This window comes from Macaca mulatta, chromosome 7 (assembly GCF_049350105.2).
Source record: "Macaca mulatta isolate MMU2019108-1 chromosome 7, T2T-MMU8v2.0, whole genome shotgun sequence".
Taxonomy (NCBI): domain Eukaryota; kingdom Metazoa; phylum Chordata; class Mammalia; order Primates; family Cercopithecidae; genus Macaca; species Macaca mulatta.
Window position 1 is genome coordinate 43,094,982 of NC_133412.1, and position 15,956 is coordinate 43,110,937.

Consider the following 15,956-nt stretch of genomic DNA (forward strand, 5'->3'; position numbering starts at 1 on the left):
CATACCCCTTTGCCTAGAAAGGAAGTTCTGATCACTTCACAGTGTTACGGAAAAGGACAAGTACAAAAAAATGAAAGCTGAGTCTTGATGGATGAGTAGGAATTCATTGGGGGAGAGACAGAGATTACTTTGGGGAGATGGAAAACTTGCGTAACTTTTAAAAGACTAATTGGTTATACCTGGAAATTAAAATTTCTGGTCACACATTTACAAACCTACTGTAATATTAAAATCATGCTGTTTTAGAGGTAAAGTACCATTTAAAAGTGTCAAGATAATATTGAGATGGTCCTCTCACTTTATAGGCAGAATATTCTGTATGTAGTTACTTGTGACAAATTCTAGGTCGTTCATTCAGCCTGGAAAGTCTGAACTGTCCCACATGGGTGTCTGAATTAGAAGTCAGTGGCTACATGGATGACTTCAACTCCCTTAGGCTGCACTTCCTTGATAGCCCTGGTAATAGGTTTGGGCCAGATTTCTGAATTCTTCCTAATTTAATGGGTTACAATTCTATATAGTACCAGAAAAAAGAGATGTATTCCAAATTTTTCAAACGGTTATGTGTTTAAATGTTTTTTTTTTTTTTTTTAAATTAATTATTTATTTTAAAGAGACAGGGCCTTGCCCTGTCACCCAGGCTGAAGTGCAGTGACATGAACATGGCTCACTGTAGCCTCACCTTTTGGGCTCAAGCAATCCTCCCGCCTCAGCCCCCCAAGTAGCTGGGACTACAGAAGTGCACCACCACACCCAGCTAATTTTTGCATTTTTTTTTATAGAGATAGGGTTTTGCCCTGTTGCCCAGGCTGATCTCGAACTCCTGAGCTCAGGCAATCCGCCCTCCTCGGCTTCCTAAAGTGCTGAGATTACAGGCCTGAGCCACTGTACCCAGCCAAAATGGTTACTATATATTTTGAACATGATATTGCACTGTCATCAATAGATTTGAAAATGGTTTTATCAAATTACAGGCTTAGTCTTTTATAGCTGCCTATATCAATATTATTTACAGATTGAGTACCAAAGGGGGCAGGAGTTGGAATGTAGTATCTAGAGCACAGCCTGGTAAATAATCAGGAAGAATTGGTTGGCCTTATGTGCCAATGAATACTCTTGGTTCTGACTCTTTTTGGTGGGAGGGTCCTCCAGCAGTGCAGCTTGCAACATGTACGGGGACTGGACGCTATGAAAGGTGTAATGAGAGGGCTCATGAGCAGAGCTGCCTATCCTTAGGGGTTCACTAAAGCCTACAGGACATCCTGGCTCAAGTCTGCCTGCACAACTAAAGGCACACTTCTGGTCTTTAGGCCCTTCGCTGTATGAGCAAGCAAAACCTGGAGAATTTAACTTGCAGAAAATCCACCAGTTGCTGCAATAGTTTTATCATACTACTACATTTGAAAAGAAAATCTTTAAATAGTAAAGGAGGGAGCCGTCCAAATGAACAGGAACTGTGGAAAGACAGCAATAACTTTATCAGAAGAATCTATGACCATCTCAGACTACAAGCACATGCGCAGACTTTTGTAATCAAAGATGAAAATTCTTCAATTTGTGTACTGCTAATTTTGTTAAGAAAAATAAGCCAGCAAATATGCTTACTTTGAGGCCAAAGGAGCAAGGTAGTATGAGGATGTTAAGACACCAAGTACTGAGGATATTAAGGTAAACTGGTATGCAGCTGCTAGAGAGTTCAGTTTTGAAATAAAGCTTAGTCTTGTACCCAGACAGGAAGAGGCAGCGCATGCTAACTTTAGCACGAAGGACAAGGGTCCTCTCAGAGAGACAGCCTACTCTTTCTCTTCCTGCTCTGAGATAAAGTGCCAAATAGCAGCTTTCAAGTTCTAGTGAGAGAAATAAAAATAAAGCTGGGCTACTGCATATTGCCAAACAAATAGGTATTTTCATACTGCATACTTACAAAGTACAGATTGAGTATCCCTTATCAGAAATATTTTGGACCAGAAGTGTTTTGGATTTCAGATATTTTTGAAATTTGGAATATATGAAAAATACAAACTGGTTGAACATCCCAAGTATGAAATCCAAAATGCTCAAATGAGCATTTCCTTTGAGCATCATGTCGATATTCAAAAAGTTTTGGATTTTGGAGCATTTGGATTCCAGGAGCTCAGCCTGTATTTAGAAATAGAGCATAACTTCTATATAGAGCTGGCTAATACTTGCTGGTTGCACTTAAGTATCATAGTAATTATCAGCATAAAGTAAAAATAAGTATTTAATGCCTAAAATGTTGAAGCAAAGTTTTCTGGGACCATTTCTCTAAATACACAAATGGAGAGACATACTAGAAAACCTTACAATTAAATATGCTGGTGGTGTTAGGGTTTTAGAGCAAAACAAAAACCAAAACCCCAAGAAAGTCAGGGAAAAGAAGATAAAAATCAGAAGATGAACAGCTGCATATTTTTCCACCTAACACTAGGAAGAAAAAGTAGAATATCTGAAATACGGTATGGAATACAAATGTGTGTCATTTAGAACATAATGGTAGGACGTAGTAAACAAGCTACATCAGCACAGGACATGGTTTATTGTCAACCATTTAAACATGTAAACAAAACTAAGAGTAAGAAAATAAAAGATGATGTAGCAAAAGGGTATTTCTCTCCAACATGATTGGCCATTATTCTCCAAAATGTACGGTTAACAGAAAATAGAAGAAAAGTTTATATAGAGTTATTTTAAATGATTGATATTTTCTGTTTTCTTTTTTTTGAGACAGGGTCTTGCTCTGTAATCCAGGCTAGAGTGCAATGGCGTGATCACAGCTCATTGCAGCCTCAAACCCCCAAGCTCAAAGTGATCCTCCTGCTCCAGCCTCCCGAGTAGCTGGGATTACCAAGCGTGAGCCACCATGCCGAGCTAATTTTTATAATTTTTGTGTAGAGACAGGGTCTCTCTATGTTGCCCAGGGTGGTCTCGAACTTCTGGACTCAAGCAATCCTCCCTGCCTTGACCTCCCAAAGTGCTGGGATTACATGCCTCCATAAGCTACCACACCCAGCTCAAGAATGATTCACATTGTACTTTTCTTTTGAACAGGTTTACCACTTTGTATTCATGTTTTAGGTTTTATTTTAAAAGACTAAATCTGTGCAATAATATTCCCTGGGGATTAAAATTAGGGGAAATATAACCCTCTCCAAAAGCAGAAAGAAAACTTGGGGTGGAAGGAGGAGGTAAAAATTACATTCGCTTTTCCAAATGAGTCTGAATCTTAAAACCATAAAGAATGGTTTTATCTCATTCTTTTGTTTTGTCAGCCATTGGAAATCAATAAACTATGATTCCTACATTTTGTTTGTATTACACAAAAAGTAAACAACAATGAAAGCTGTTTTTGAAAGAGAATAAAGACAACCAACCACAAATAGAAGAGAACCCCAGAGGGTTCTCTTGGAGGGATGTTTATCACCAGTGCCAAAAGCCTCCCCTCTCAAATGTTTCTCTCAGTTGACAACTTTCAAATGATTTAAAGAACATGAAGAACAAATAGAACATGAAGCTTAGATATGAACAGTAAATAAGATTGGAGTGGTATTTACAAAGGAGAGGCAGATACATGTGCCTAGCACCAGATTTTTCAAGTAAACAAGTTCAGCCCGCAAACTAACTGAACTGAAGTTTTACATTTTTAAATTCTCTCCATTATTTCCCAGAGTTGAAAGCTGTGAAATGTTTCAGCTTGGTGCTATTCACTGATGGTGTGAACTCAAAAGGTGGGTTTTTCTGCAGCTGAACTGATTCTAAGTCTCAGGACTCCAAGATACCTCCAGACCAAGTGTCGTGGACTCTACTGGCTTTACACACCTAATTTGGGACTATCCATTTTTTCCTTCTTTAAAACTGGCTAGGGAATTCCTTCACTAATGTAATGTGTGCAAACACACACACATATTGAAAATCTATAAATAATTCTAGCAGCCAAAAGATGTTTTTCCTTACCAGAAATTACCCAAAGAAAGTGACATTAGAAATAATATGACTAAAAATACATTTTTAAAGCCTATTTAATACTCATGATGTCTAAACTTTCAATTTATTGTCTGATTTCTGGATATTTCTGTATTTTAGATTCTACAGACTTCAGATTCTGAAGCTTGCTGAAAAAACTAAGTTCCTCAATATGGAGGACAGTCTATCTGGCTGTACTTTTAGAGGGGAATTTTTCTACTTTTGGAAAAAATTCTGAATATTTATATATAGTATTAATGGAATACCCCAGTAACTCATATTTCAGGTAACTATTCTTTAGTATAATTTGCATCATACCCAGTATTTTAGACATTAAAATAAGGGTAAAATTTAGAATATAATCACTTGTCTGCATTTTCCCAACATAATTTTTCATGTAGAATATTAAAATTTAAATTGATATTTGAATTTATAAGCTATTTTCCCTGTATACTATATGCATCTATTAGCAATAGAGACAATTTTGGAGTCGTGGTATAGTGAACCTCTCTGGCTCTCCTTGCACAAGGCTCCATGAGTCAGTCTGAGCAGTGCACGCTACCCTTGCATGACTCACTCCCCACACTCAGGCTTAGGGGTACTAACATGCAATCCTAGGACAACACTGACACTAGCACTGACATTTTAAAATTCATTCTCCCAAGTAATAAAAAAAAAATATAGATAGATATACACAGAGAGATCTGCAGCTGTACTAATTACTTCAAATAGCAGCAGACAAGGAAAATACACGCTTGCTTGCTTAAGTTTAAATTCATTTTAAGTTTGCTATATTAAATTTTAAAATTAAAAAAATATCAACTTACTATAAACAATTTAAAATATGTATAATACAATTTCATGGTCAAAACATTTGAATAGTCTATGAAAACAGGAAATACTTTCATCTGACATTTCTGTTTAGATTCTATTCATGATTTTTCAATCTGTCTCTTCCAAGAGAAACCATAAAACGGTTGTCATATTTTATGGCAACTAATTTTGTTCAGGGATTTCCTCATCACAAAAATACTTTATTTCCTATTACAGGGGAGTTAAAGAAGAAGAAAAAAAGAAACGAGAAACCAAGTGGCTTTCTCCCCACTTGTCACTATTCTCTTCTTCAAACATTCTGTACATAAGCTGTCTGAGTCTTTTGAACCATTTACAAATTGTATTTTCAAAAATTGAAGAAAAAATATTTAGAGTCTAAAAGTGTTATTTTATACACTGACTATACAATATACATTGAATACACATACAAATACATCTTAAAGATAAGGTTCTCCAAAGGTTTTTCGACATTCCATCACCCCCGTACTTGGCGGTCTATCACAGTTGTGTGTACTCTTGACTTGACTAGGTGTGAGACGATCATATGCCATCTTGTACTCTTTATCAAAAGCATCTGCAAAAATTGATAAAGAAATAAAAGGATAAAGAAATTTAGGTCTGATGTTGAAAACTATCAAGTTTCTGTAATACTACAGAAACACAACAGTAGAGGCCAAGAAGGAATTGCTAGGACATTTCTGCTATCCAAAGGACCACAGCTGGATTGCACAGACCAGTGAGAAACTTAAAAGGTTTGAAGATGCCAATTTTTAATTTTACCAGGTACAGATGTTAAAAACCACCAAATACCATATGCACATTTTTGGTACTTTGTTTTGCATACTCAATAAAAACAGTAAAAATATATAATAGCCTTTTCCCACCAGGATTAACAAAAAGTTTTTTTGCCCATATTTTCTTTACACTAATCCTTTTGTGGTTTCATTTTTTAAATTTAAATTTTGCTTCAACGGAAATGTTTTTTGGTTTGTGTGTCCTAACTTCCTATATTATGGGATACCTCTGGGAAAATAATCCAAAGATCTGAAATCACCATGTAAGGATTTTTCTTTTCCCTTTTCCACATGGCAACAGATGGAGCTAACAGACTGTGACTTTTATTTTTAAGGACATTATACCAAGGTCTGTGTGCCTTTTCCCCAGAAGATAGTCCACATGTGACAAAAAGGGACAACAGAGGTTTACACGCTTCTGCTAAAAGTTTCTCTCAGCCTAGAAATCATGCTAACTTATTGCTTATTTTAAACACATACTGGAGGAAAATTTGCCCCTCAGAGAGCCAAATGGGGTATGAATTATAACAATGTCACTAAGATCCTATTTTTCTGCTTTGGGGAGGTGACGGCCATAAAAACATCTTTCCTCTCTGAAACAGTACCACAGTGGTACCCATGAAGGCTTGTTTGAGTTGAGTCAAGTGCATAAGCAAGTGAGCTTCTCTAGCTTGGAGGTCCAGAATTTTTTACACATTCAAGGAAATCCCACCTTTGGCAGAGGGCTAGAGTAATATCTGACTACAATCTGGGCTTGTATTAGGTAGGGAATAAAGGGATGGTAACAAGGATCTGAGTAATCCTTTTTGGTATCTTCTCTGTTTCACTATAGTTAAAAGGCCTACCTCAAGTAACACTATTCATGATTTTGGTAAGTTCTGGCATCTTTCTCAAGTGGCTAGAATGACTGTCCCAATGCCATTTAATAGTCTACCTTTCCTAACTGATTTATATGTATAAATATAAAATATATATTTATATATTTATATATATTATATATTATATATTATATATATTTTTTGTTAGACGGAGTTTCGCTCTTGTTGCACAGGCTGGAGTGCAGTGGCATGATCTCAGCTCACTGCTGCCTCCGCCTCCTGGGTTCAAGTGATTCTCCTGCCTCAGGCTCCTGAGTAGAGCTGGAGGGGCTACAGGCACACACCACCACACCTGGCTAATTTTGTATTTTTAGTAGAGATGGGGTTTCACCGTGTTGGCCAGGCTTGCCTCAAACTCCTGACCTCGAATGATCTGCCCGCCTTGGCCTCCCGCAGTGTTGGGATTACAGGCGTGAGACACTGCACCTGGCTGATATATTGCCGTAGACATTTATGTTTATTTCTGACTCCCTATTCTGTACTATTGATTTTTCTAGCTCTTCCCCTGGTAGCATTACCCTGATGTAATTACAGTAGCTTCTAGAAAAGAATCACCTTCTGTTGATTTTTTCTTTTTTTATGAGACAAGGTCTTGCTCTACAGCCCAAGCTGGCATGCAGCGGCACCATCATGGCTTATGCAGCCTCGACTGCCCAGGCTCAAATGATACTCTCACCTCACCCTCCCAAGTAGCTGGGACTACAGACATGTGCCACCACATCTGGCTAACTTTTTTTCTTTTTTTTGTAGAGATGGGGTTTCACCATATTGCCCAGGCTGGTCTCAAATTCCTGGGCTCAAGCAATCCACCCACCTTGGCCTCTCAAAGTGCTGGGATTACAGGCATGAGCCACCGCACCCGGCCCCTTTCAGTTAAATAATTTTTCCTGACTAGTCCTTTTCTTGTCAGATTAACTTTTTTTTTTTTTTTTTTTGAGACGGAGTCTCGCTCTGTCGCCCAGACTGGAGTGCAGTGGCGCGATCTCCACTCACTGCAAGCTCCGCCTTCCCGGGTTCCCGCCATTCTCCTGCCTCAGCCTCCCGAGTAGCTGGGACTACAGGCGCCCGCCACCGCGCCCGGCTAATTTTTGTATTTTTAGTAGAGACGGGGTTTCACCGTGTTAGTCAGGATGGTCTCGATCTCCTGACCTCGTGATCCGCCCGTCTCGGCCTCCCAAAGTGCTGGGATTACAGGCGTGAGCCACCGCGCCCGGCCCAGATTAACTTTTAAAAATTGAAATATAACCCATATACCATACAATTCACTAACTTAAAGTGTACAATTTAATGTTTTTTTGGTATATTCACAAGATTGTACAACTATCACCATTGCCTAATTCCAGAACATTTTCATCTCACCAAAAAGAAACCTTATACCAGTTAGCAGTCACTCCCCATTCACCCCACCTCTTGGTCCTTAGCAACAACTAATCTACCTTAATATAATTACAGATTTAATATTACTAATAAAGTACAACTACTAATATAAAAATACTCTGAAAACTATTCCATGATATATAAATACTACATATTATATATAAAGCTAAATTACCTATATCAATGTTTTCTCTTCCTAGTGCCACAAGTGAGAGAAACAGTATTTCTCTGTATAAACTCCTAGGGAGAAAAAGTCATGGAGAAAATATTAGTATCCATATAGTCCATATGTTCCCTATGAAAATTTTAATGCTATTGTAAGCATGAGATATTCTAACAAATTACTAAGCAAACAATACGAATCTGCCTAGGAGAACAATATATTTGTCTAAGAGAAGGACTTACCTCTGTCTTTTAAAATGTGGACACTTATTCAGTGTCTCTAAAATCTGACTCATTGGTCCATAGACATCATTCATTTTAATGCTTTTTACCATACTTTTCAACAGTTCCTGGTTAAATGAGTTATCACTTTTTTGCAATAAATGGACCATTGGATATTTTTGGGCTGTAAAAGAACAAAACAACAGATGAAGGAAAATGTTCTGTGTAGAAAGGAGAAAGAAATTAAGCAGCAACTGACAGATATTAAGTTACAAAGCACTAAAAATAAATTAAGGGCAATAGATAAATAGGAATCCAAGAATGAAGAAAGCAAAAAATAAGACAAATAATGACAAAAAAAAAGGTCTAAAGCTTTCTGTGGTCTTAAATAGACAATAACTAAAAATACTGTTTCCCTTAATACAGCCTCTGATGCAAATTCTAAATTAGCAGCCTGGGATGGAAACAAACAAAACATAAGTAAAAAGAAGAAATTGGGATGAGCAATGTGCTGAAAGCTGAATTCTGCAAAACACAACCAACCCCTCCAGCACATACACAGCACCCCTCAAAAAACCAAACCAAACCAAAGAAAAAACCCTTAGACCTCCATAGAAGGTAGCACTAAAAAAATCAAACACTCACTCTCAAACAAAAGAGTACGATTTTGACCTGTAAGACAAAAAGTAGTACAGTAATATAAAAGTCAGTTATACATTGGTTTAGGCTATTTAAAGCAAGTAGAGATTACTCTCATATGAACAAACTCAGCATTCTATGATGGCACTTACTGTGTGCATTCCAGAGAATGTACAAGGGCTGTCCTGGATCCTGATGTAACTTCATATTGTCCCACAACATTTGTATTAAAACATATTTGCTATCTTCAGACATACAGTGGCGGGGAATCTGTGTTATACAATAAACACTCATTAATGATCCTTCCATGATAATTTTTTATAAGTATTTTATAAAATTCTTATATTTTTTACAATGTATGTGTGCGAGAGAGAAAACAGAACAGAAAAAGACTGATTTACATACATTTCATATCTACTACAGGAAGATGGGCTGTGTGGAAAAGCTAATGATCTCTAAAGATCAGATATAACAAAGTACTTGAGATCAGTGAGAAAGGTACCAAGAAGAACTCATCTTGCTCCTCTTGCTCACGATTGAAAGTCACAGAAAGATAAATCCAGGAATCTCATTCTATATCATCCAAAACCCTGGCCCAGATAACACTGAGTTCACATCTTTGTCACTCATTATGAGGTAGTGAAAATCCAAAGCACATGCACAATCATAGGCATGCAGCACAAGAAGAGAGAAGGCAAGGTTCCTGACCATTTAGTGGCAGTGGCAGTATATGAAAAAGTAAAGGCACTTTTATAAAACAACATACCAAAAATACAAATGAACATATAACAAACAAATTGCCTAAATGTTAAACAAAAACATCAGGGTAAAGGAATGACAAGAGTGGTAGCACGTGATTGCAATATGAATTTCAACAGTCCCCCTTTATCCTCAGGGGCTATATTCCAAGACCCCCAATGGATACCTATAACTGCAGATAGTACTGAACCCTATATATACTGTATTTCCCTATACATACATACTTATGATATTTATACTTACATTTAATTTATAAATGAGGCACAATAAGAAATAAACAATAAATAATAATAAAATAGAACAATTAAAACAATATGCCAGCATCACTGCTTTGTGCTTTGGGGCCATTAAGTAAAATAGGAGTTACATGAACACAAGCGCTGTGATACCATCACAGTCGATCTGCTAACAGAGATGGCTACTCAATGATTAACAGGCAGGTGGCATACACAGCGTGGATACACTGAACAAAGGGATGATTCACATCCCAGATGGGACAGCACCAGATTTCATCATGCTACTCAGAACAGCATGCAATTTAAAACTTATGAAGTGTTTCTTTCTGAAAGTTTCCATTTAATATTTTGAGACCACAGTTACCATGGGTAACTGAAACCTCAGAAAGGAAAACTGTGAATAAGGAGTGACTGCTGTACAGATATCCTCCTAAAAAAGTGTTAGGCTTGGGCTGGACACAGTGGCTCCTGCCTATAACCCCAGCACTTTGGGAGGCTGACAAACAAGGGTCACTTGAGCCCAGGGGTTAGAGGTCACAGTGGGCCATGACCACACCACTGCACTCCAGTCTGGGTGACGGGGCGACACCTTGTGTCAAAAAAAAAAAAAAAAAAAAGCCTGTTTTGAAGGAAATACAAGATGCAAATGGGCTTAACTCACAAATCTGCCTTCTAAGAGTCAGTTCCAGTTTATTCTTGAAGCAATAGCAAAAATTCAAGTACGTTTAATGTAAATTTTAGAAGGCAAACAAAAACAAAAACAAAAACAAAAAACTCTTATTGCCAGCCTGTAAGAAGAAAATATTATTTGTAAATGCAACTAAAACAATTCTATTTATCTAATGATCCAGATGGCTATTAAAAATGTTTAGCATAGGCTGGGCGTGGTGGCTCACGGCTGTAATCCCAACACTTTGGGAAGCCGAGGTAGGTGGATCATGAGGTCAAGAGATTGAGACCATCCTGGCCAACATGGTGAAACCCCGTCTCTACTAAAAATACAAAAATTAGCTGGGCATGGTGGCGTGTGCCTGTAAATCCCAGCTACTTGGGAGGCTGAGGCAGAAGAATTGCTTGAATCCTGGAGCTGGAGGTTGCAGTGAGCCGAGATAGTGCCACTGCCCTCCAGCCTGGTGAAAAAGAGACTCCGTCTCAAAAAATAAAATAAAAGAAATTCAGCATAAAAACAAACCTTACTTTTTAATCATTAGGAATATGCAAACATTACAGTGGTGACAGAAGCATTCATTGCCTTTTAATTTTTAGTCTCATACCTTTGAATACTTGTTACAGTGCTCAGAAGAAAGAATCAATCCAGGTAAGTTACTCGGCAAGTCAAGACGTCTGAAATACCATACGAGGTTCCAAAAAACAATTGGATGATGGTCCACAAAGTCTGCCACCGTTATTGCATGATCACCTTCATTTTCCAATAAGCTTTCAAGTTCCTTCCATACCACTAAAGGACTAAGATATGGAACAGTGACAGGATCGGGACTTGGAAGCTGCCATTCTAAACCTAAAGAATCCTGTTGAATAAATAAAAACCATAAATGGCAAATGCAAAATAATACTAAGCCATTAAAAAATTCAATGATTCCCATATGAGTAGAAAAGTAATATAATTGTATCATTGGATAAGAGACTCTTCTTGGCAATAATAAAGCTAATAAGACTACTTAGGACAAGGGGAACAAAATCATATGTAAGTGATCAATTTCCAAATAAAAATACAACAAAATACATACTGTAGCTCCTTGTAAAGTAGCTGGCAGGCTGCCTGTAGAAATGAGCTTCTGTCTTCCAGTATCTTCCTTATCCAAGGGGCCAGAAGTACTAATACTCCTGGCCATTGGAAATATCGGACATTTTGACATAGCTGTTTTTGATCTATTAGCAGGGATCTGAATACTTCGGGCACAAAAATTTTCCTGCAGTTTAGATTTGCTTGGGCATTGAAAAAAGAAAAAAGCATATCAGTGTCTAGATTTACTTTACTTCGTCGACAAGGATCATGTTCTCTCTCTCTCTCTCTTTTTTTAGACAGGGTCTTGCTCTGTCACCCAGGCTGGACTGCAGTGGTGTGATCTTGGCTAACTGCAACCTCTGTCTCCTGGGCTCAAGTGATCCTCCCACCTCAGCCTCCCGAGTGGCTGGGACTATAAGCGCATGCCACCATGCCTGGCTAATTTTTGTATTTTTAGTAGAGATGGGGTTTCACCATGTTGTCCAAGCTGGTCTTGAACTCCTGGGCTCAAGCCATCTGCCCACCTCAGCCTCCCAAAGTGCTGGGATTACAAGGGTGGGCTACCACACCCGGCCCTGTTCTTCTGTTTAGAATCAGAGCTAGACAGTCGGATGAGGTGGCTCACGCCTGTAATGCCAGCACTTTGGGAGGCTGAGGTGGGTGGATTGCCTGAGCTCAGGAGTTCGAGAGCGGCTTGGCCAACATGGTGAAACGCTGTCTCTACTAAAAATAGAAAAATTAGCCAGGTGTGATGGCGGGTGCCTGTAATCCCAGCTACTTGGGAGGCCAAGGCAGAAACATTATTTAAACCTGGGAGGCAGAGGTTGCAGTGAGCCAAGATTGCACCACTGTACTCCAGTCTGGGTAACAGGGTGAGACTCTGTCTCAAAAAAAAAAAAAAAAAAAAAAAAAAAAAAAAAAAGAATCAGAGCTAGACATGGCAACATGAATGAAAGGAAATGCTATTCAGGCTTCAGCTGGGAAATAGGATATATTTTTAAGTAGTATAGTCATGATAAATTTCCTTTTTTATCAAGTCAACTTTAAGTATTTAAGATTCATTTATTTATTCAAAGCCTTTAGTAGACTTCTATACAGCAGAAAGCATACTAGACCATGGGGATAGAAAGCAGAGAAAATAGGCACATATTCCTTCAGGAGTCACAAACCAGAAGAAGAAAAAGATAAGAGCTACAATAGATCTATGATGAAAGAAGGTGCACAAACAGATTTTTGGTTTTACTGCTTAAGTAATCAAGATCAAACAGGTCACATTAGCCTGCCAGTACTATACAGGCATTTTTTGGCACATGCAGCTACCAATATGGCTTTATCTGTCCGGCTATATATGGCTTATTTGGCACTTATGCAAAATGGAATTGATTTCTGCATCAGTTTTAAGTGTAGATTTACTTATATTAGGCTTACTATATAAATTTTAGTTCAATTTCACAGCTCCTATATCAGCTCCAAATGTGTTCTAGATTATTAAATATTCCTAGGTAGAAAATATTAAAAAGTAGTAGTATTGACTTAATTCCTAAAGAGACAGAGACAAGAAAATGATGGTCATTATAAACTTCAAGTGTTCTATGTATTTTTTTTACTTTAAAATACTAGTAAACATTATCATATATACATACAGCTTAAACTCTGGAGATTAATAAAGCATAATATATAACTACATATTTAAACATTTATGTGATTAGAGAATTTTAACACTGTTTTAAGAGTAAGAATTTAAGATTAGGAATCTATTATTCATAGAAATTTAAACCTGGAAATGGTCAACTAATTTTTCTGTCATACTTCTAAAATATGTGTAAATATATGTTGTCAAAATATAGTTCCACATAATCATAATTACCTATTTAGATCAAAATTCCCTTGAACAGAGACAGCAGATGTGTCAAGACCAGAGGCTGATGTTGAAATGCAAGACTGCCTCATCTGACTTGAAATGGAGGATGGAAAGTGGATATTTTCTGTTGATGGGCTTGACTTTAGAAAGTATCTGTAATGTGAATCAAAGGAACTTTTTGAGAAAAGAGATATTATAGGGAACATGATCCTTAAACATGAAGGAAAAAAAATATCATTACCTTCCAGGTCGTCTTAAATCTCTTATTTCTATATTCAGAAAGGGTAAGAAGATATTGCCACAGAATGGGCATGTAGTATTGAGATTTGAATCATCTGCTGTCCAGCCAGCCATGATTTCCTCATCATGGACAAGACAATCACAAGTTCTACACCGAGAGCAACTTGAGATGAGAACCTATGGGAGAAGACAGCACTTTATAAAGAAAGCTGGTTAATTCAGATTATGAATTAAAAACCATTTCAAGTCATAAATCCATTGGAAAATCAAAACTCAGAAGGATTCAGATGCTATACACAAACACTCGATTACATCAGGGTATTATATACTATAATCGTCTTTATTTCTGCTAAATCTATCCTAGAATTTTTGCCTGAAAGGGAGGCTTTTTTTGCTTTTAAGTGAGGATTTTTTTCATTACAAATCAGAGTAAAATTTGCTGTGGTTTTATTAATGGAAAAGTAAACTCAATCACTAATTTGTTAATACCCCAAACAGGCATTTGTAATTACATATTACAAATCAGTGTTACTCAAAGCATGGTTGCTAGACCAGTGCTGGTCTACAAACACTTACCGGATTGTGATGAGATAAATAAGAAATTGAGAGGAGGATTTATAAACTTTTTTTTTTTTTTTTTTTTTTTTTTTGAGACGGAGTCTCACTCTGTCGCCCAGACTGGAGTGCAATGACCAGATCTCAGCTCACTGCAAGCTCCGCCTCCCGGGTTTACGCCATTCTCCTGCCTCAGCCTCCCGAGTAGTTGGGACTACAGGCGCCCGCCACCTCGCCCGGCTAGTTTTTTGTATCTTTTTTTTTAAGTAGAGACGGGGTTTCACCGTGTTAGCCAGGATGGTCTCGATCTCCTGACCTCGTGATCCGCCCGTCTCGGCCTCCCAAAGTGCTGGGATTATAGGCTTGAGCCACCGCGCCTGGCCTATAAACTTTTTAAAGTACTGTGATATTGCAGTAACATCTAAGTGTGTAATCAATGTATTTTCTAAGAACATTAGCTATGACAGATTAGAAATTAAACAAAATGAAAACAACCCTGGTCTTTTACAAAGACAGTTTAATAAGCATTGCTATAGATGACTATAAATGCTGTCATTATGTTAATAAAATATAGAAATTTTCAAAGCCTCCAGAAGCTTTGTAAAGTTAGTGTTCATCATCTATGTTTTGGCTGTATGCAAATTTATTTTCCAGATTTATGCAAATTAACATAAAATAGCAACCATACTCGCAAATGTATTTGGAAGCAATTTTTACAGAAAAAATAGGGAAGTTTTAAAGTGAAAAAGTTTAACTTTTTCATTGTAAGAATGTGGGATATAAACACATACCCAGCAGAGATCTACATCAAACTTGACACAAAGAATGAAAAACCTGGTGGAAGAAGTTGACAACATAATGCCAAAACTACTCCCTGTATATTCACCAAAAAAGTATGCTTGCATAGCAAAACTGATTGTGTTATTATGTGAAATAAACACTCAAAGAGAACATTCATGAAAAAAATCCAAATACTAACACTGAAAATTAAAATGCATCTGTAGGTTGATAAAATTTAAAGTAAGCATAGATCTGTCCTAATAGAAATAAATTAGTATGACTTCAATAATCTGAAATACTGGATATCCAAAAGCCAAATTTTTACTTTACTCAGATGCAGTTCACATTCTGAAATTTCAGGTGCTACATATTTAACTTATTATTTTTTCTTTTTTTTTGAGATGGGAGTCTTGCTCTGTCGCCCAGGCTGGGGCGCAGTGACACGATCTCAGCTCACTGCAATCTCTGCCTCCCAGGTTTAAGTAATTCTCCTGCCTCAGCCTCCTGAGTAGCTGGAATTACAGGCACGCACCACCATGCCTGGGTAATTTTTGTATTTTTAGTAGAGACGTGGTTTCACCATATTGTCCAGGCTGGCGTTGAACTCCTGACCCCAGGTGATGCACCCATGTTGGCCTCCCAAAGTGCTGGGATTACAGGTGTGAGCCACTGCACCCAGCCTATGTATTTAGCTTCTATTACTCTACCTGGGATCACCAATACTTAAGAAATGTGAACTTTATAAAGCAGTATATGAAGATTCTCTTTTGCACAAAAGTGTACCTCCATTGCATAGTTCTGGAAGATATTTGTATTACTCGCGGTGAAGGAAGATGTCACTTCTGATTTCCCAGGTAAGGCAAACTTCGACAGGGATCCTGTTCATTAGTG

At 37.6% G+C, this 15,956-nt stretch overlaps 1 protein-coding gene across 18 annotated transcripts in view; it reads right to left on the reverse strand.

The window, feature by feature from the left end:
• Positions 1 to 4,736: 4,736 nt before the first annotated feature.
• Positions 4,737 to 15,956, reverse strand: part of DENND4A (DENN domain containing 4A) — a 130,339-nt gene continuing 119,119 nt past the window's right edge. For all 18 annotated transcript variants that reach the window (XM_077939605.1, XM_077939601.1, XM_077939595.1 and 15 more), the window contains 9 exons: positions 15,849 to 15,943; positions 13,732 to 13,907; positions 13,497 to 13,643; positions 11,631 to 11,829; positions 11,157 to 11,411; positions 9,040 to 9,157; positions 8,270 to 8,432; positions 8,040 to 8,104; positions 4,737 to 5,389 (listed from right to left, as the gene is read on the reverse strand). In XM_077939605.1, the coding sequence (XP_077795731.1) occupies positions 5,253 to 5,389; positions 8,040 to 8,104; positions 8,270 to 8,432; positions 9,040 to 9,157; positions 11,157 to 11,411; positions 11,631 to 11,829; positions 13,497 to 13,643; positions 13,732 to 13,907; positions 15,849 to 15,943 (1,355 nt within the window). In that variant the 3' untranslated portion in view covers positions 4,737 to 5,252. The remainder of the gene's footprint in view (positions 5,390 to 8,039; positions 8,105 to 8,269; positions 8,433 to 9,039; positions 9,158 to 11,156; positions 11,412 to 11,630; positions 11,830 to 13,496; positions 13,644 to 13,731; positions 13,908 to 15,848; positions 15,944 to 15,956) is intronic.